Below are 20,922 nucleotides of genomic sequence, written 5' to 3' on the forward strand. Positions count from 1 at the left end.
TCCCTGGGCTGCCGCCCGCCCACACCCAGGGGTTACCTGGCACGGACAGCCTGGGCTGGCCGGGACCCTCCAGCCCCACTGGTGTTAAGGGCAGTGGCGATAGATGAGGTCCTCTGAGGCACCTGAGGACAGAAGAAAGGAGTCAGTGCTCTGTGCTGGGCGCCTGGCGGACACTTGTCCTCATGGAGACTGTGGAAGGGGCTCTCCCCACCTTTATGGAGAAGCAGACTGAGATCAGGGAAGCTAATGGATTTGTCTGAGGTCACGAAGCTGGGAAACAGCAGAGCTGGGATCTGACCCAGAAAGTCTGGCCCCTGGTGCTCCCCAAACACCCTGGGCACTCTTCCACTCCCACACACACCATGGAATCACCGGGACACACTCGGGTGGCGGCCCGCACACCAGACATTAGGGTAACACCTGCAGGACGCGCCGTGCTAGACGCCTCACCCTTGTGTTCCCTTCCAACCCCGAACTCATGTCCACCTCGCCTGCTGCCCACTCGACCTCCGTTCCCCTCCCTTACTATTTCTCTGCCCTTTTCCAGCTCAGCAGGGTTGTCCTTACCTTGGGAGGGGCCTCATTATCAGGCCGGACCCAGGCTGGGGGGTTCGGGCTGGGGCCAGGCCCTTCGGAAGTGGGGTCTGAGTTCTGGCGGATGACGGCTCCTCGGGCACTAGGCGTGGCAGTGGGTGCGGGCACGGCGGGGTCGGGGTCGTGTGAGGCTGGGAAGGCAGCCAGGTTTCGGGTGGGCTGGTCCTGCAGGGACTGGGATCGGGGTACAGGCGCTGCATATGGCTTCAGTGGGACCCGGTGTGCCACCAGGCTCTGCGGGGAGAGACCAGGGAGGGTGGGCTGCCTGCTCTGTGGCACGTCCCCACCTGGGAGCTGGGGCCTGGGCTGGGAGGAAGGGGCAAGTCAAGCCTCTGGCTTCCAATTACCCATTGAAAGGGGCTCCTAGAGCCCAAGAACAGGTAAGACACAGAAACAGAAGTGTGCAGCCACCTGTCTCTGCCCACGTATCCTGAGATCTGTGATCCCTGGCTAAGGGCGTGTGCATGTGTGTACACGAGATGTAGCTGTGCTGCGTGAGGCCCCCTGCGTCTGCGTGCTAAGACAGGAACAGGGAGAGACTCACCTTGTGTGGTCCCTCCTGGGGCTCCACCGGCCTCTGCATAGGAGGAGTTTGGGAAAGGGGTCCTGGGGGCCCAGGGGAGGCCTGGGGGACAGGGGGCTCAGGCCCTGTGCTGCCTGGCTTGGTCTTGGCCAGGGGAGAGTTCTGCTGCTTGTTCATCCTCGTTCTCTCTTCTACCTGTGATGCAAGAGGATGCCAAGCAGGACAACTTTTGTCCTGTTCTCAAAATCGAGGTCCAGATCTCTGCAGCCCTCCGCTTGCACTGCGTGCCCCTCTCCCCTGCCCAGCGCCCGCCTGTGCGGAAGGACCATGCTTGCAGCTATCAGGCCCCAGGCGGAGGGAGTCTCAGGCAGCAAAGGAGGCAGTGAGTACCTCTCGGGCCCAGGCCGGTTTGTCGGCAGGGTTAATGCCCCGACCGTAATGGTACAGGGGCTTCCTGTCCCCGGGCAGGACTTGCTGCTGCTGCTGCAGGGACTTGAGGTAGGCGTGCTCCTGCTGCAGCTGCCTCTGCAGGCGCTCCGACTGCCGCTGCTCCTCCAGCTGCTTCCGCTTGTATTCCTGGGCCCAAGGGTAGGGAGAGAGGGCTCAGCAGGGTGCGGCCCTGGAAGCTAGAGCAGGCATGCCCTTCCTTTTCTCCAACTGCCTAGAGAGGCGATGTCTTCCCTCGATGCTTGGGTGAATCCCTTCCCCTGAAGGGTTCCCATCCCATTCCAGCAGAGACACTCTGAGTACGCATCTTCCCCGAGGAAGCTGGGGACCCCGTTACCAGCAGTAGGGCCTGTTCCTGGAGGAGCTGTTGCTGAAGGATCTCGAGCTGTCGCTGCTCCTCCTCTAGCCTGTGACGGATATACTCCTGGGGGGCGGGGTGGGGGGCAAAGGGCAGGGACAGAGGGAGAGGCAGAAGGGGGCGGCGGCGGCGGCGGAGGAGTTGGCGGACGGGGTCAGTGGGGTGAGGATGAGGAGGAGGCGGAGTAGAGTAATAGAGAGGCCGGGGTGGGGGTGGGATGAGCCCCGCAGAGGGCAGGGAATGAGGAGGAAGCCGGGGTGCAGGCCCCATGAGGGAAGGGGCAGGGGGCAGGGGGCAGGGGTGGGGCAAAGAGATGGGAATGAAGGCACAGAGACAGGAGGAGGGCAGGGAGCCAGGGTGGGGGGTTGAAGGGTGGGAGAAAACAGAGAGAAAGAGTGAAGCTGGAAAAGATAGGAGGAATCTCGGGGTAGGGGAAGAAGGGGGAAGGGGACGGGGGAGCAGGGCAGGCAGGCAGCGGGAGCAGGAGGGGCGGCCCGGCGGGGCGGGGCGTGTCCGGGAAGGGGCGTGTCCGGTGTGCGCGGCGGGGCGGGGCGCCGTACCTGCTCCCGCTCCGCCTGCCGCCGCTCCTCCTCGCGCCGCAGCGCCTGCATGTCCTCCAGCCGCCGCTGCTGCTCCTTCTCCTGCAGCTTCCGCTGCTCCCGCTCCCGCCGCTGCTGCTGTGGGTGCAGAGACGTGTGGCCTTAAGGGCTGCACCAGACACTAGGACGGCGCAGCCCCAGAAGGCGGACCCACCCCAGCCCGCGTCTGGAAAGCGGATCCCTACTGGACAGTGCGGGCTGGTCTCCATCTCACTGGGGATGGAGGTGAGAGAGCGTGACTTCAACTTGTTTCTACAAACCTACCTACCCTCACGTAAGAGCCCACGGGGGCTTGGCTTGCGAGAAACTTCTGTCTAAGGTGGCTGTGGGCTTCGGACTACAGCCGCTGAGAGGTTGACTGCTGCCCTTGGGCGGGCCGAACTGCATAAAACTGTCTCCTATCCACTCCTCCACCAAACAAACAAAACCTAAAGTCAACAACAACCTCCCCGCCCCCCAGCCCCACTCCTGGCCTCTCGAATCTCGGCCCAAAAGCCCAAAGGGAGTGGGCCGTAGTGCTAGCCCTCAGCCACCAGAGGGCACCAGGTGCCCATGCACAGAGAAGCAACTTAGGGACCTGGCCGGCATCCTTAAGTGAATGTGACCTGGGCTACATCACTACTAGGTCACATTCACTTAGTAACTTTCACATTCTTTCTGCTTAAAAAAAAAAAAAAAAAAAGAAAGAAAGAAAGAAAGGGAAGGGAAAGGAAGAAAGGAAAGAAAGAAAGAAAGACCACAAGCCCTAAGGATCCAGCAGGCCTGCTTCAGGAGACACCTTGGTAGACACAATTTTTGGTTACTCTGCTACCTGAATAAAGTATTTATTAAGAAGAATTTTTACTAGGTTTTCCTGCAAATCATTCTTTTTTTCAACAAAGATAGGGGCCCACTTTGGGGAGTAGTACATGGGCAGTGTGGATGCTTCCATCTATCTCCTATTGCTTAGATAATGTTTAAATTAAGTTCAGCTCTCCATGAACTTTGGAATCATGTAATTGTTTCAACAAAAAACCCATCATTTAAGGCAAAATTTTAACCAATCTATACACCTCTTCTTCCCCACCATGCCCCCTCCAAAATAAATACATTTAAATATATATGCATACAAAGTATTTTTTAAGTTGGTGATTTAAAAAACTGCCCCTATTTAAAAATGAGATTCTCAAAAATAAATAAGATTCTCTATAAATTAAAATGAATTTCTCCCACCCACCTCCAATTAGTGCGATTGACAAGCCTGTACAAAGCAAATCTAAGCCCAAATAACCAGAAGTAAAAGGAGGGTCTTTAGAAGGATCTTCTTCATGTTCAAAGGGGGCAGCTGCTGGAGAGACCGATGCCCAGGGCACTGAAGTGTTCGTACACAGACCCCCAGCTCCCCTGGACTGAAGGTAAAGGAGCAGACAAACCCGGAGTGGAGGTTTACATGCAGAAATGAGGAGGGGGGACAGTGTGGCTTTTCAGAAAAATCTCTGCTCTGAAGGGACGCTTATGGCACAACCACCCACATAGGGCTGGCGGGTACGCTTAACAGAGGACAGAGCCGTTCTATACAAATCTGAGAGCAAGAGGCTGGGAAGGCCCCACTCACTCCGTCTTTTCCCTGCTGCCCTAGGGGGCCCAAGGGTAGGACCAGTAACCTGGTCAGGAGGCCCTTCCGGGAGGACCCCGCCCCCTCAATACCCTCCGCCCCTCTACGTGCCCCGCCCCCTCAACACCCTCCGCCCCTCTAGTGTCCCGCCCAACACCCTCCGCCCCTCTAGTGCCCCGCCCCTTCAACGCCGAGCCCCGCCCCAACCCCACCTCCTCAACCCGCCGCCGCTCTTCCTTCTGCTCCTCGATGCGCCGCTGCCGCTGGTGCAGCAGGTGCTTGATGTGCGCCTCTGGGTCTCGCTGTTGCTGCTGCTGCAGCTGCTGCTGCTGCTTTAATGCCTCCGAGTTGCTCTTGTTCTCCTGCTGGAGCCGGAGGAATTCCCGGCGGAGGGTCGACTCCCCCGGCACATTCATGATGGAGCTGGGTCAGGACCGCACACGGAGGATCGGGGTCAGAGGCCACCCTCATCCCTGGGAGCCCTAAATGGGCGCTTCACCCGACCAGACCACACGGTCTGCCTCTGGTCACTCCCGGGTGACCGGAGGCCTGCCCTCCCTCTGCCCCCTTTCAGGCCCTGATTCCTTTAACATCCCAGCCTGCAGCCCTGAATCCCCCGCACACACCTCTTGCTCATTCGTTCGTTCCGTTCCATCTCAGCACCCAGGGATTCCATCTTATGGGTCTACCTGTCTGTGCCCACCACCCCCAGACTGAGTCCCCAAGCCAAGGACCACTGTTGTCCCCGCAGATGGTAAGTGATGGTCCCCAACCTCCGCCTGCCAAGCCCACCTTGGCTCTCCTTCCTCTCCATGGCTGTCGTCTTCCTCTTCGCTGCCACTGTACTCATATTCTGTCTCCTCTGCAGGGGGGGAGATCACTGCTGTTTCTTCACCCAGTGCCCCAGACCCCACCCTGGGCTAGGGAAACCTTAGATGGGGATAACCAATAAGGTCTGTCTGGATGGCCACGCTCCTGGTTCCCCACCCGCCTCCTTGGAGCAATGGGGTGATGGTGGGTCTCAGGTTTGGGCCTGGACGCAGATGGGGGATTAGACCCCACCGTGGGCGGGATGTGGTGGGAGGTGTACATGCACTCACACATGCACATGCTCAGCACGAGCCCTCACGTGGAAGGCGGACTTAAATCAGGTGGTGACGGAGGAAAAACCCCTCTGGGGTTGGAAGTTTGGGAAAGGAGATCTCCTTGGACAGGGAGAGCTGGGGCTGGAAGGGGGCCTGAAGGGGAGCCAGGAGGAGCCAGGGCTGGTGAAGAGGAGCAGGGGCTGTGTGTGTCCCAGACCCGCCACCTCCCCCTGCCCACTGACCTTTCTCGCCTCGTTTCTTCCGGGATCGGTCAATGTGGTCCTTGAGCTGGATGCGGACCTGCCGCTCGGTGGGCTGGTCGCGGATGAACGGGAACTTGAGCAGCTGCTCCGTCGGCGGGCGGCTTAGGTAAGTCTTGATGAGACACGTGTCAATGAAGTCGATGAACTTCTTAGACCTGGAAAAGATGGTGGCTCACACTGGGAGGGCCCCCTCGGAAGGCGGGTGATTCCAGGAGGAAGGGGGGATCCACCCTGACTTCCCTCCTGTCTCCCCCGTATCCCAACACCAGGCTCCAGGCTCCCCAGCTGCAGTGCCGCCCCCGCCCGCCCCCTCTTCTCTGGTGCAGACCCAAGCCTGGCTGCAGGAGGTGAGGTGGAGGCCTTGTCCGACGGCCTCCTTCCTAGACGCCAACCCCCCAGAGACCTACCATTTCTTGGACTTGAGCCTGGGTGGCGGGTTCCGGGGGATGAGGAAGAGGGCTCGCATGGGGTGCATGTCACACAGAGCTGGCGCACGGAAGAGACGCAATCAGCCCCTCCCGCCTGGCCAAGAGCCTGGAGTCCTTCTCGCCACAGGCCTCCCGCGACCCACCTCCTCCCTATAGCTCTTTCTGGGCCCTCCCTTCTCTCCCAGGCTCTGCACTTACGGGGGGCTCCCTCTGCCATCTCGATGGCTGTGATTCCTAAAGACCAAATGTCACTCTGTGGAGGCAAGAGAAGAGGGACAGGTGAACGTTCCCGACCACTCTTCCTGGTCCACGCCCTTCCGGAGGCCCCTGTGCTCCAACCTGCACTGTCCTCCAGCTCCCCCACCCTCCCCATCCGTACTTTCCTGCCCACAAAACGTTCCTCAACCTCTCACTGCTAACACGACCCTAGGTCGTCATTTTGCCCCCCAACCTGCTCAAGCTCCCCCTATTTTCAATCCACCCACTGCCCCCACCTCCTTCCTGCCCTTGGCTGCCTCCACGCGCCTACTCTCCGCTCCGTACCCTGTAATCGTAGGTGGCATCAGGGTTCTCATCGCAAGCGATGACCTCGGGGGCCATCCAGTAGGGGGTCCCGATGAAAGTGTTCCGCCTGCCCACGGTGCGGTCCAGCTGCGCGCTCACCCCGAAATCCACTGGGAGGACAGAGGGAGAGGCTGTGATGGAGCACCACGCCTGCTCCCTCGTCTGTGCTGGCGTCCGCGAGTCCTACCTGGCCACTCCCGGCCATCTCTTCACCCCATCAACATCCCAAAGACCCTGACTTAGTCTTCCTGCGTCTGGGGGAAAAACCAAGGTGAAAGGCCCAAGGGACAGCATTCCAGGCAGAAGGAGCCAAACAATCCCATCTCCCCAGAGGGGCCTGCACAGCACCTGGGACCTAACAGGGAGCAGGTGAAACAAGTTCTTGGGTGATTTTCAGCAGAAGGAGAGGAGCAAACCTCCCAGCCCATGGGTAGTTGGCCTTGAGCCACTGGAGGGAATGAATAAAGGGGCTCATTCCGTGCTGGAGGTCAGAAGGCGTCGGCGTACCTAGCTTGACCTCGGCATTCTCTGTCAGCAGCACGTTCTGCCCCTTGATGTCTCGGTGGATCACCTTGTGGGCGTGGAGATGGGCCAGACCCTGGGGCAGGAGACGGGGAAGTAGCCTTGGTGTTAGAGGACAAGGATGCGAGCCGAGGGGAGGGGGAGGCATCAGTCTGGGCTGGGCTGAGGGAGCGGCCCCTCTCCACCCAGGAGCCCAAGTACAGGCTGAACTTTGCGGGGAGCTTCCTCAGACTGGTGGCTCTGGAGAATCCAGCTGCAGGGTTGCAGGTGGAGAAGGAGCAGTGCTGGGAAACAGAGGTGCCCATTTCCTCTGAGTGTTCTCCAAGGTTGGCACTCAGCCTCCACCCCCACCGGCATCAGGCCCTCTGCTCCTTCAAGAGGGCACAGTTCCGTCTCCTTCCCCGTGCATGCGGGGAGGGTCCACGTCCAGGGAGACGCTCCACAGGGGCTGGCTCAGGAGGAGGAGGCGGGGAGGGCCCTGGCACTCACCCGGAGAATCTCCCTGCAGATGTAGGCGATACAGTCCTCCTTCAGGGCGTTCCCTTTCGTGTTCTTCACCAGGTCTGTCACAGAACCAGCACCACAGAACTCCATCACCAGCTATGGTCCCAGGGAGGCACCGGAAGGAAAAGCATCTGTCAGGCAAGGCCTCCTTCCCCTGCCAGGCCCCTGGAGGAGGACTGGAGTCCTTGGGGCCAGAACTGGTATGAGCTGGAGAGCAGGGGCCATGAGACCCCTCATAAAGGCTACAGAACTTGCTGAGATTAGGGAAGAAAGCGGAAGGGGACACAGCTGGGAAAGACAAGGCAGGTGGGCTGAGGGAGGTGGTCTGGGTCCTGAGTAGGAGCCCAAGGAATCCCTAAAATTGTAGACAAAATGATGTGGGTTTGTGCATTTTCCTTGGGGAAGGATCCAAAGCTTTCATCAGATCCTCACTGGGATCCATAAACCCAAAACGGTTAAGAACCACTCCTCTGGAGCAGGGGTCGGCAGTCTACGGCCAGGAAGCTAAGCGTGGTTTTTACATTTTTAAATGGTTGGAATAAAAAAATCAAAGAAAGGGGACTTCCCTGGTGGTCCAGTGGTTAACACTCCATGCTTCTACTGCAGGGGGCACGAGTTTGATCCCTGGTCAGGGAACTAAGATCCCACGTGCCACGGCCAAAAAAATTTTTTTAATTTTTAAAAAAATCAAAGGAAGAATCAGATGAAATTCAAACCTTAGTGTCTTACATAAAGATCTTTGGGAATCCAGTGACACTCCTATTCCCATGTATGCATTATCTATGGCTGAGTTGAGTAGTTGTTGGAAACTTTATGACATACAGAGCCCCAGATATTTACTAGCTGGCCCTTCACAGAAAAAGTTGGCCAATCCCTGACCAAGAGAGAAGAAAGGGGCTAAGAGTCAGAAGTCCCCAGGTCTGCTAGAGACAAAACAGTGCATGGGGCTACCAAAGAACTGCAGGAGGGAACCTGTGAGACTTCGGCAGAAACTCCGCGAACAGGCAGGGCCGAGGCAGGGAGATGAGAAGAGCTCCCAGCTGGTCTCCTCTAGGGACCCAGAGGCAGCGGCCAAAAAAGTCCCTGGGGATCAGTATGCCTGTCCAAATGTTTTCACTGTACATTTTCTAAAAGCCGCATCTAACGCAAAAATAAAATGTTGGCTGGGATACATCCATTTGTGTGCACATTAGAGGTAATTTGCATACGGCCCGCATCTGGGGCCTCCAACTCCCACAGCAGAGCACAGGGGGAGGAGGGGAGGACGGTGTCCATCAGGTCCACAGCGGGGCACCTGGTCACTAGCGCTCAGCTTCTAGCCCTCAGTGATCACCCACTACACACTACCTGACGTGTTACTCACCTTTCTGTGTGTGTGTGTGTGTGTGTGTGTGTGTGTGTGTCTCCCCAAAAAAGACTAAGTGCCTTGGAGGCAGGGACCACAAGTCATGACTATCTGTGCAGGGTACACAGAGGGTGCTCAATAAGTACTTGTGTGGCAACCGCTGGGAGGGGGGACCTGGCATGAGCTCCAGCCCTGCAGCCATGGCTGTGCTCCCTTCTGCCCTCTCCTCTGTGCTGGGCTGAGCACCAGAAAGCGTGAGGCTGGGGAATCAGCTGGCACCAGTGCCCAGGCTAGGGAGGGCGATGACTCTTAGGCATGTCTGTGCCCAGGAGGGAATCTGGGGGAGGCCCAGAAGAGCTACAGCAAGCTGTGGCCGAGTAATCGCCCACAAAGTCTTGTGCACCTGCCGGGAGGGGTTCGCTTCGGGTCTTGCCGACACCCACAAATATTTTAATGTGTTGCTTTCCCGGGAGCTGTGCACAAAGGCGGGAGAATGGATGGACTAACTGGGGGAGGGGCAGGTGGGCAGGCTAGGGGCGCTTCTCACCCAGAGCTGGTCGTCATTCCCCGGGGGGCTCTTCTTGATGAAGGCCCCGTAGTAGGTGGCGATGTTGCGGTGGTGAGAGTATTTTTTCAACATGTTGATCTCCTGTTTGATCTCTTCCTCCTCATCCTAGGTGAATCCGGGGAGGTGAGCCCTGAGAGTCCGCCCCCCCCCAGCCCCCTTCTCAATGCTCTGACCCTCCCTCTGCCCCACACAGCTCCCTACCTCCGTGACATCCATGACCTTGATGGCAGCCAGCTGCCCGGTCTTGACATGCCGACCCTGCAGGACAGAGAGCCAGGCGTGGAGGGATCAGGGTCTACGCTCAGGAAGAGCTTAATTTGGGAGAGGCCACAACTTTTGGCTGTTTTCTGTCTTACAAAGTGCCCCTCGTGGTGGCTAGACACCTCAGTTTATGGGTTGGTCATAGACAGAGGGCTACAGGAAAACCGCCGAGGCTGGATTCCAAGTGCTACGCTGGATAAAGATGAAGGGTCTCCTCCCCTGAAATGCTCAAGAGGGATGAGTGAGAGACCCTTGTGCTCTGCTCCAGGCTCTCTGGCTTAGACGTCCCAGTTTGAAAGTTAGAATGTGGAGTAAAAGATACCTCTCCATCCTCAGACGGAGCTGGAGGGAGCTGGGGGACGAGGCTGGGAGGGCTTTGCCTCTCCAGCATCTTCTATGCAAGACAAACTGCCTGCGTGCTTTCCTGATCCATACCCTCTGGTCAGGAGGCCTTTCCCAGAATCACCACCCCCCCAAGGCTTTTTATTATTGTCCACACGAAAGAATAAAGATAGAGCTGAGATTTTAGGGAACTCGAAGAAACACAGAAGGGCTGACTGACAAGTCAATGCCATCACCAGTGCTAATGGGAAGAAACTTCTTCTAGAGTGTGTCCCTGCCATCCCCACCCCCCCGCCCCCCATCCTTCTGAAATTCCTAGCAGGAGCCATCTCAGGCTTGGGTATGAAAGTCCAAGGCTTCCTGGGAAAGGGTGGGGTGGGGGTATTGCCAGCCATGGATTATTTTTATCCTCAGCAGTCTTTTACGACCCCAAGCCCAGAGAAGCAGTAGAACACAGAGCTGCTGTTTCCATGGCAACAACTAGGCAAGAGATGGGAGGATGGGGGGGCGCCTGCTTCCCAAAGCTCACAGGGAAGAAGGGTAAGAGACAGACAGGTGGTCCCAGTGACCCAGGAAACGCAGGCCCCTGAGATGCAGAGGAGACTCGTGGAAAAACCGAGCATCGTATCTGGAGACAAAGCAGCCAGGTATGCGCTCTGGGGCAGCACCTGCCTTAACATCTCTCTGCTGCAGCTGCCTCCCCCCAGTCAAGTGTGACCAGTGGTCAGACCACGTGAAAGGGCTGGGCTGGCCAGGCTAGAAGCCACAATCAGTGGTCAAGGAAATGCCACTTCTGTGGGGGAGAGAGGCGGCCTCAAAAGTAGAGGGCCTGAGCTTGGGCTCCAGCCCTGCAGCAGGCCACTCAGGGGAGCTCAAGAAAGCTGTTTCCCCTCTGCAGAAGGTCACCCACTAGGTCCCCCCGACCCTGAGTCCTGTGGTCTCAGGAGAACCCAAAACTGCACCTCTGAGCTCTGACACACATGTCCCCATACCCTTCCCACTGCTCCGTGTCCCTGTACCATACGCCACCCAGCTCCAGACTGTTCCTGCCGCACCCAGGACTAGTTCTAAACTCAGAGGCAGAGGCCAGCAAAAACACCCCACTTCTTGCTGCTTCCTTCCCTTATGACTTTTATCCCTCTCCTCTCCCTCCCTCCCTGGTCCTCCCTCCCCTTTGCCAGGGCCCCCAGCCCCTATAATTCCCCCCAGCCCCCCTCAAATCTCCAGACTGGGGCCCACTCCCTAGGAGGCCCATGGGAGTGGGCCTCGCTGCTGCACACAGAGCCTCACCTTGTACACCTGTCCGTAGGTTCCATTGCCGACCACCTCCACCAGCTCAAAGATTCCAGCAGGGTCCTGGGGGAGGGAGAGAGAAAGAATAAGGTGTCAGCACTTCAGAACAGGACCATGTAGCTAGAAACACGGAAGAGCTATTCAACCAGGAGACGACAGTGAATACTACTACATGGGGCTGCAGGCGGGCCTGATGGCCAGGTGCCCTCTTCCTGGACTGGGTCAGAGTTCATGTTCTAGGGGAAAAGTCAGGAGGAGGGGAGAGAAAACAGAAGTCAGAGACCCTCTGGCTATTCAGACATGCTGCTGCTTCCAAACTCGGTGACAAACTCTGAGAGCCTGTGGCCTCATCTGCTCCATGGGATACCTGAGTACCCACCTCTGGGCTGGGGTCAATTTCAAACGAGGAAATGCCCATAAAATGCTTAAGACGGTGCCTGGCACAAGTTATTTCATTTTATTTTTTATTATTCATTTATTTATTTTTGGCTGCGTTGGGTCTTCCTTGCTGCGCGCGGGCTTTCTCTAGTTGCAGTGAGCGGGGGCTACTCTTCCTTGCGGTGCACGGGCTTCTCATTGCGGTGGCTTCTCTTTGTTGTGGAGCACGGGCTCTAGGTGCGTGGGCTTCAGTAGTTGTGGCGCACGGGCTTAGTTGCTCCGCGGCATGTGGCATCTTACCGGACCAGGGATCGAACGCGTGTCCCCTGCGTTGGCAGGCGGATTCTTAACCACTGCGCCACCAGGGAAGTCCCCCAGGCACAAGTTATTTTATTTTTTAAAAGCAGGGATGAGGAAAGCTAGGAGGGGCCGAAATGTGAAAGCCACCCTCCTTGTGCCCTTCTCCCCCTTCCCAGTCCTCCTAAGCCCCAGGGCTCCCAGCATGTGGCGGGTAACAGGGACCTGGGCAGGGAATGGAGAGCAGGGAGGGGTGGTGAGAAGGGAGAACTTGCAGCTCCCGCTTTCCCGAGCCAAGCAGTACCAGGAGAGGAGGGGAGAGGGCCCGCAGGGCTCAGACAAAGCGTCCCGAAGAGGCCCATCGCCGGCTGGGCCAAGCAGCACAGCTGCTGGGAGGCCACCCACCCCGCCCTGGCAGGGCTTCTTTCTGAGAGAGAGAGGGTGGGCAGTGGGACTGCAGGCTGAGTGGCTGGCCCAGGGCTGCCTGCACCTCCGCCGGACAGGCTCACAGGCAGGTTCTCGCCTTCTGGCAGGACGGAGACAAGGCGTATGTTACTTCGGAAGCAAACTCCCCAGGCGACGCCCGTGCTCCTGCGCTGACAGCCCTAACAGCGTATAATCCAAAACTCCTTCCTCCCTGATTCTGAAAACCAATATAGGATTTTTGTGAAAACAACCAGAAAAACCCCGAAACCAAACAATCCTCCTCCTTCATTCACGGCAGCAAGCGTGTGGAAGGGAACCTGGGTGTGCTGGAGACCAGGGAGGCCCCAGCCCCAGGCTTTGTTAGGATGTCCCGGGAGGACTGCAAGTGTCACCCTGGCTCCTGGGTGTCCCTGTCTGAGCCTGTGCCACCATGCACTGTGGCTGTGCACTAACTTGTCTATAAATTCCGGAAGGAAGGGCCTGAATCCTCCTTGCTCACCTGTGTGTCCAGCACCGAGCCCAGGGCCTGGCAGGCAGCAGCCTGAAAGAATATCCCAGAACTGCCCAGGTGGAAGCCTTGATAGAAGTTGCAGAGGGATTCCTTCCACTGGCTCTGGAGGGGCCTGGGATGACCAGACCGAGAATTTCATGGTTCTATGTTCAATTATTTAGCTCCAGCTGAAGTGACTAAAAAAAACCCCTTGAACAGGTCTAAAAAACAGCAGGCTCCACAGGAAAGGGAGAAAATGTCAGTGCAGCGTGGGGGGCTGATGAGAGGTCTGTCTGAACCTGAGAGCTGCAGGGGACCTGGAAGAAGTTACCTCATCCACCTGGAAGTCTAGACTCAGAGGCGTGAAGGGAACACAGTTCCCAAAAAAATCTCCCCCAAAGAAGGCCTCATCCATTCTGCGGCCTCTTAACCCTAACCATTGGGAAGTCCTTTCTTACATCTTAATTCTTTCTGAGATGGATACTGGTAGGAAAAAGGACTCATGGACTTGACTTTCTGGACACCCCTAATCTAAGAGGGGAAATATGAGTGGCTTGTTAGAGTCATGATGATACACCACCATCACCTCGGATCAGCACAAACAGATTTAAGTTTGTAATCTTAGCTCCCAGTCTGTCTCCTTCTGGTACACGTTTGGGAGGCACTGAGGGATGAAAGGACAGCCTTTGAGGTCAGACACTCAGGTTCAGATACTGATTTAATGGTTTCGAGCCTGTTTCCTGACCCACAGCCAGGAAGACCACACTTACTTGAAAGGGTTATTCTGAGGATTAAGCTGAGACCATGCATGTGACACAGCAGTCCTGATACCAAACATCCTCCACAGAACGTGCTCCACAGAGGCCTGGCCCTGCTCGGCTTCTTTTTTTTTTAATAAATTTATTTATTTATTTATTATTTATTTTTGGCTGCATTGGGTCTTTGTTGCTGCGTGCGGCTTTCCCTAGTTGCGGCAAGCGGGGGCTACTCTTCATTGCGGTGCGCAGGCTTCTCATTGCAGTGGCTTCTCTTGTTGCGGAGCTCAGGCTGTAGGCGTGCGGGCTTCAGTAGTTGCGGCACGTGGCCTCAGTAGTTGTGGCTCACGGGCTCTAGAGCGCAGGCTCAGTAGTTGTGGCGCATGGGCTTAGTTGCTCTGTGGCATGTGGGATCTTCCCGGACCAGGGCTCGAACCTGTGTCCCCCTGCATTGGCAGGCAGATTCTTAACCACTGCACCACCAGGGAGGGCCCTCTGCTTCTTAGTAGCAGCACCATCTTCACCAAAGTCCACCTCTGCAGCACCTTCTTCTCCCTCCCTTCCTTCTCCACCTCACACTCACCCTGTCCTTTCTCCCTTCAAGATGCCCATTTGTCTCCTCCTCTCCATTCCTGAAGGTGCCACCCCAGGCCCACCCCTTCACTCCTCCTTCCCGGAGCGCCTGCCTCGCCATCCTGCCTTCTGCTGCTGCTGCCAAAAACAGCACTTTCCTGATCTTACTCCTCTGCCCAGAACGGGCATGGCCCCCCGCTGCTCACGGAAGGGAGTCCCAGCACCTAAGCCGGATGCTTAAAGTTGCCCCATCATTAACCAACCGATACATATTGCCTGAGTGAGTGTCTACATCGGCCCTGCACTGGGCTGGGCCCTAATCAGGGGAGATCTGTCAGGCGACTTTACCTTCTTTCATTTACCCATTAAATATTTATTGTGCACTGACTGCGTCACAGGTCCTCAGTTAGGCACAACGGGGATCTCAACGGTGTATGAGAACCACGGACGGTCCCTCAAGGGCCTTATGATTTTACAGACAGGCCAAGCACCCCAACATGGACATGCGGCGGTTTATGATTACACGCCATGAGAGCAATCGAAGGCACTCAAGTCTGGAGTAGAGGCAAGAGCGCTGGAGAGTGACTTCCTAGAGGGAACTGAGCAAGTATTTAACTGTCTGGGGCCTCATCTTTCTCACACAACTGAGAGGAAGCTGGACTAGGTAAAAAGTCTGCTCTGCAGTTTCAGGGGACAGAACTAAATTCAGAGTGGGAATCTCAGGCAGGCTCCCTGGAAGAGGTGGTATCTGAGTGGTGACAAGAACTGAAGAGTGGGGGAGGCCAGGCCCTGCTGAGGGACAGTAGTTTGGGTTTGGATGTGGAGTGTGAGATGTTAGGGGATGCACAGAAGTAAATGTCTAACAGGCAGCTAGAAACAAGGGTCTGGAGGTAAAGATTTAGAGGACGTTTGTGAGTGTGAGACACGGTGTCCAGGGTGAGTGCACAGGGAAGGAGGACTAGAAGGGCCAAGGCCAGCCTCTTGGAGGAAGGGCCACGTGCTGCACACCGGCAAACAGAACAGACAGCAGAGGGGAGGCGGTCAAAGAGGACGGAGAGGAATGCCACTGGCCTTAGCACTGGGGGAGCCGCTGAGCATCCCTGTGGAAAGTGCAGCTGTGAGAGCAGGAGGCAGACAGCGGGGGCTGGGGGAGGCGGGGTGATGAGGAAGTGAAGGCTCGGGGTGCAGCACCCTCTCTGGAGAAGTCTGACTTTGAGAGGAAGGGGGAAAAGCAGAGGAGGCAGCAGGGTCAGACACAAGGGTTTGCAAAATAGGGAAGCTCTCTCATGCTTAAGAGTTATCACATGACCCAGCAATTCTACTCCTAGGTAGATACCCAAGATAATTGAAAACATATGAACACACAAAAATCTGTACATAAAATGTTCATAAAATAGGGGAGGGAAGAAGACAAAAAGAGAGGAGACTGATGATGCCTGACGAATTCATTTTTTAAATGATATACACGTGTGCGTATGTATTAGTATGTAAACTGTATCTTCCACTGGATTACAGCAATGATCAAATACAACAGTGCCTATTTCTCCCTGACACACATAGCCAAGGATTCAGAATGCCCAGACATGAGTAATACCACAGTTCAAACACGATTTATGCATTGATCTGGCTTTAAATGTGGGCCCTTCGAATATCTGCCTGTCCGTGTGCCTGGCCACCCTCTTTGATGATGATCTAGAAGAGGCACCCCCAGAGGGAGGTGCTCTGCTGCTGGGAAGCCCCCAGGCGGCCCTGGTCGCCTCTGTGCACAGGCATAGCTCTGTCGCGATGCTACTGTCGGCCTTCACCGGCTCCTTCCCTTGGTGCCCAGACTCTTTGTCCTCAGCAGCCCGGTTCTTGTCCAGCCAGCTGCTGGGAGGCGAAAGGGGTGGGGACAAGGGTGCGGGTAACTAATGAAGGAGGGAGAGAGAAGGACCGGAAGAGATGAGACGTGAAGAGACACTGGTCTGTTGAGGTTAAAGAGTTAGGAAGATGGGGGAGCTCCATGAATACCGAATGACCTTGACTTAAATGATTATGTCAGAGGGAAGATCATCTGCCAAGTAGGAGTGTGGGGCTTGAGGAATGAGGTGGAAAAGCTTGGAATAGATGCTACACAGGGTGCTTTAGGATATGTAAGAATCCTAGGGGGCTTCCCTGGTGGCGCAGTGGTTGAGAATCTGCCTGCCAATGCAGGGGACACGGGTTCGAGCCCTGGTCTGGGAAGATCCCACATGCCGCGGAGAAACTAAGCTCATGCGCCACGACTACTGAGCCTGCGCGTCTGAAGCCTGTGCTCCGCAACAAGAGAGGCCGCGATAGTGAGAGACCCGCGCACCGCAATGAAGAGTGGTCCCCGCTTGCCACAACTAGAGAAAGCCCTCGCACAGAAACGAAGACCCAACACAGCCATAAATAAATAAATAAATAATTTAAAAAAAAAAAAAAGAATCCTAGGATCCTACTCCAGAGATTCTGATTTAGCACCATAGGTCTGGGGTGAGGAGCAGGAATCTGTATGTTTAACAGATCCCCTGGGTGATTCCAATGCAGAGGGTCAATGGACCCATTCGGAGAGACTGAGCTGCTCTAGGGAGTTAGTAACAGGTGAATGGAAGGTACAGGACTGTCGGCCAGCAGCAGGGATCTGAGTGGAGTCACGGAGGTGGAGTGCTACCGCTCTCGCCTACAACAGCTCGGCAGCAGCTCCGTCTGCACTGACTCAACTCATGCCCCTTTTTTTCTATGTTCATGTGGCCAACCCTCCCTAAAAATGACCTCTCTTGTCAGCCAAGCCAAATCCCAAGGTTTTTGTTTGTTTGTTTGTTTGTTTTTTGGTTTTTTTTTTTTTCAAGAAATCTTTTCTAGCCACTCTAGCCCACCACAAGCTACCCAACCCATGAACTTCAACCTCAATTTCACATATTAATCTCATCCATTAGACTGATCAACGAGTTCAGCAAGGTTGCAGGATGCAGGATCAGTATATGAAAACCAATTCTATTTCTATATACTACAATGAATGATTCAAAAAGGAAATTAAGAAAACAATTCCATTTATTTACAATAGCATCAAAAAGAATAAATCGAACCAAAGAAGTATGAAACATGTACACTGAAAACTGTTAAAACACTGTTCAAAGAAATTAAAGAAGCTCTAACTAAATGGAAAGCTATCTCGTATTTACGGATCAGAAGACTTAGTATTGTTAAGACCTACACATTCAGTGCACTTCTATCAAAATCCCAGCTGTTTTTTGTTTTGCAGAAATTGACAAGCTTATCCTAAAAATCATATGGAAATGCAAGGGATCCAAAAGAGACAAGAAATCTTGAAAAGGAAGAATGAAGTTAAAGGACTCACAATTCTCAACTTAAAAACTTACTATAAAGCTACAGAAATCAAGACAGCGTGAGAAAACAAAAAAAGATACCGTGATACTGGCATAATGATAGACATATAGATCAATGGACTGGAATTGAGAATCCAAAAATAAACTCTTAAATTTGTGGCCAATTGACTTTCAACAAGAGTACCAAGACTGGGACTTCCCTGGTGGCACAGTGGTTAAGAATCCGCCTGCCAGGGCAGGGGACACGGGTTCGAGCCCTGGTCCAGGAAGATCCCACATGCCGCAAAGCAGCTAAGCCCGTGCGCCACAACTACTGAGCCTGCACTCTAGAGCCCGTGAGCCTCAACTACTGAGCCCTCGTGCCACAACTACTGAAGCCCATGAGCCTAGAGCCCGTGCTCCACAACAAGAGAAGCCACCGCAATGAGAAGCCTTTGCACTGCAACGAAGAGTAGCCCATGCCTGCCGCAACTAGAGAAAGCCTGCACACAGCAACGAAGACCCAACGCAGCCAAAACGAAATAAAATAAAATAAATTTATTTAAAAAAAAAAAAGAGTACCAAGACCATTCAATAGTCTTTTCAACAAATGGTGCTGGGACAACTGGATATCCATATTTAAAAGAATGAATTTGGACCCGTATCTCATACCATACACAAAAAATTAACCCAAAATGGATCACCTAAAAAGGTAAGAGCTAAAACAATAAAAAAAAAAAAAAAGAAAACACAGGAGTAAATCTTTGTAATCTTGGATCAGGGAATGGTTTCTTACGTATGACACCAAAAGCACAAGTAACAACAACAAAAAAAAGGTGAACTGGACTTCATCAAAATCTATAACCTTTGTGTTTCAAAGAACAGCATCAAGAAAGTGAAAAGACAACCCACAGAATAGGAGAAAACATTTGCAAATTATATATCAGCGATAAGGGACTTGTGTCTAGATAAAAGACATATCTGATAAGGGACTTGTATCCAGAATACTAAAAGAAACTCAAGAATAAAATAACAACAATAAAAAAGAGAAATAACCCAACTTAAAAATGGGCAAAGGAAAAAAAAAAAAAAATGGGCAAAGGATCTGAATAGACATTTCTCCAAAGAAGATATACAGGGGTCAATAAGCACATGAAAAGATGTTCTACATGAGTCACTAGGGAAATGCGAACCAAAACCACAAGACACCACTTCACACCCACGAAGGTAGCTATAATCACAATGACGGATAATAACAAGCACTGACGGGGATCTGGAGAACTTGGAACCCTCATACATTGCTGGTGGGAATGTAAAATTGTGTAGTCACTTTGGAAAACAGTTTAGCAGTTCCTCAAGATGTAAAACAGAGAGTTATCACATGACCCAGCAATTCTACTCCTAGGTAGATACCCAAGATAACTGAAAACATATGAACACACAAAAATCTGTACATAAAATGTTCACAGCAGCTTTATTCATAAGAGCCCAAAAGTAGAAACAATCCAATGTCCATCAACTGATGAATGGATGTGATATATCCATTTATGGATATTCCACTAATATGATATTCCAATAATGGAATATTATTAGGCAATAAAAAGGTATGAAATAATGATACATGCTATGGCATGGATGAACCTTGAAAACATTATGCTAAATGAAAGAAGACAGTTAAAAAAAAAAAACCCACATATTGTAAGGCTCCATTTATGTGAAATGTCTATAATAGGCAAATCCATACAGACAGAAAGTAGATTGATTAGTGGTTTCCAGGGGCTGGGAAAAGGGAGGAATTGTAGTGACTGCTAATGGGTACTGGGTTTTATTTGGGGCTGATGAAAATGTTCTGAAATTAGATAGTGGTGATAGCAAGTCTGTGAATACACTAAAAACCACTTTAAAATACTTTAAAAGGGTGAATTTTGTGCTATGTGAATTATATATCAATAGAGCTGTTATTAAAAATAATAATCCCAAAGCCCCTCTCATAATGCTCAGTAAATTATTGTTGATTAGTGACAATTTCCATTCTAAGAAAGCTACCCTACTAACATGAAAGGGAGCCCCCCAAAGTACTTCTGGTCTAATAACACATGTGAAAAAGTCCTGAGACAAACACAGACAATGATAAAACATAACCGTGTATATGATATAGAATTAGGCAACCTGGTTTCTATTCTTGGCTCTGCTGCTAACAGGCTGTGTGTCTGGGGGCAAGTCACTTAACCTCTCTGGGTTCCCTTTCAACAAGAAAACTTTCCAGTTCTAACTCTGATTCTAAATGCTCAAGTCCACACTCCACGAAGCTGCCAACCGGATGACTATGTATTACTTCCTTACTGTGTGCCAGGAGTTGTGTTAGGCTCTGGAATACAGCAATGAGTAAAATGGGGCAGTCCCTGCCGTAAGGGTGTTTCCGTTCTGATGGGGGAGGCAGACACTAAACAACTCTACAATTCTTTAATTATAACTGTGGTACCGCTCATGTGCCACGGAGAAGCACAGGGTGCTAAGAGAACAAACTTGACCAAGTCTGGGGAATCAGGGAAAGGCGCTACTAAGGACGACATATTTAAGCTGGGGTCTAAAAGCCTTCCCAGGACCCTCTGAGCAATGAATGCTATTATCTGTCCCATCCCTGTGGCCCTTATCTTGATTACCTCATGAGATCTCCCACATTTTCTGTCTCACAGATCTCTTTCATTGCCCACTCTCCCCATATCCCTCTAATAATTAAACAGCTAATAGTTTTTGAGCATCTTCTTTGGTCCTGGTACTGCTGAGCACTTCAGAAGTATAATCTCATAGCAAACTCTAAGGTAGGTGCTTATTGGCGTATTTATTTCACAGGGAAGGAAGTTTAGAGCAATTAAATGACATGCCCAGGATTACACACAGCCAGGAAGTGATGGAGCCAAGGTTTGACCTCAGAAGTTGACTCCCAGGCCTGCTTTGCCCTGATCAGAGCTCCTGTTGCCTAAGGGACCACGTTTTCAATCATTAGATCCCTTTCTTGCCCTAGTCATAGCTCATGAGTCCAAGAGATGGGCTCCTGGTCCAAAGGTAGCCAGTCCAAGACCAAGAGAAGAAACGAACGAGGGCAAATTTCCCTCTCAGCCATTCCAACTAAAACACAGAGGGAAGATGCCAGGTAGGTACCTGGAGAGTCAGGGCTGCAGAGGCCATTCTTATCTCAGTAAAGGAAAGCAGAGGCTGTTTGTGAGCAGAAAGGAGGGAGAGGGAAGTGGCGGGGAGACCTGACTGGTTCTCCCTGTGCGCCCTGGTGCTACCATGACCCAGCTCCACCCTACATTTCCATCTCCAAGGAACTGGCTATGTATGCTGCGTGCAGTTCATGTGCTCGGACTGCGGTGAGACTGT

General features: G+C 53.3%; 1 protein-coding gene across 14 annotated transcripts in view; it reads right to left on the bottom strand.

The window, feature by feature from the left end:
- The window catches only part of MINK1 (misshapen like kinase 1), a 50,282-nt gene that overhangs the window by 5,576 nt on the left and 23,784 nt on the right, over window positions 1–20,922 (bottom strand). For 5 of the 14 annotated variants that reach the window (XM_059907818.1, XM_059907811.1, XM_059907810.1 and 2 more), the window contains exons 2-18: window positions 11,288–11,353; window positions 9,596–9,652; window positions 9,374–9,499; window positions 7,467–7,577; window positions 6,963–7,053; window positions 6,435–6,565; window positions 6,090–6,144; window positions 5,871–5,949; window positions 5,443–5,618; window positions 4,908–4,977; window positions 4,328–4,538; window positions 2,483–2,599; window positions 1,902–1,988; window positions 1,508–1,693; window positions 1,139–1,312; window positions 568–828; window positions 37–122 (exon numbers count right to left, since the gene is read on the bottom strand). In XM_059907818.1, coding sequence (XP_059763801.1) covers window positions 37–122; window positions 568–828; window positions 1,139–1,312; window positions 1,508–1,693; window positions 1,902–1,988; window positions 2,483–2,599; window positions 4,328–4,538; window positions 4,908–4,977; window positions 5,443–5,618; window positions 5,871–5,949; window positions 6,090–6,144; window positions 6,435–6,565; window positions 6,963–7,053; window positions 7,467–7,577; window positions 9,374–9,499; window positions 9,596–9,652; window positions 11,288–11,353 — 2,084 coding nt within the window. The remainder of the gene's footprint in view (window positions 1–36; window positions 123–567; window positions 829–1,138; window positions 1,313–1,507; window positions 1,694–1,901; window positions 1,989–2,482; window positions 2,600–4,327; window positions 4,539–4,907; window positions 4,978–5,442; window positions 5,619–5,870; window positions 5,950–6,089; window positions 6,145–6,434; window positions 6,566–6,962; window positions 7,054–7,466; window positions 7,578–9,373; window positions 9,500–9,595; window positions 9,653–11,287; window positions 11,354–20,922) is intronic. The other 9 variants (XM_059907821.1, XM_059907822.1, XM_059907817.1 and 6 more) reach the window with 4 other exon arrangements.

This window comes from Balaenoptera ricei, chromosome 20, assembly GCF_028023285.1.
Source record: "Balaenoptera ricei isolate mBalRic1 chromosome 20, mBalRic1.hap2, whole genome shotgun sequence".
Lineage (NCBI taxonomy): Eukaryota > Metazoa > Chordata > Mammalia > Artiodactyla > Balaenopteridae > Balaenoptera > Balaenoptera ricei.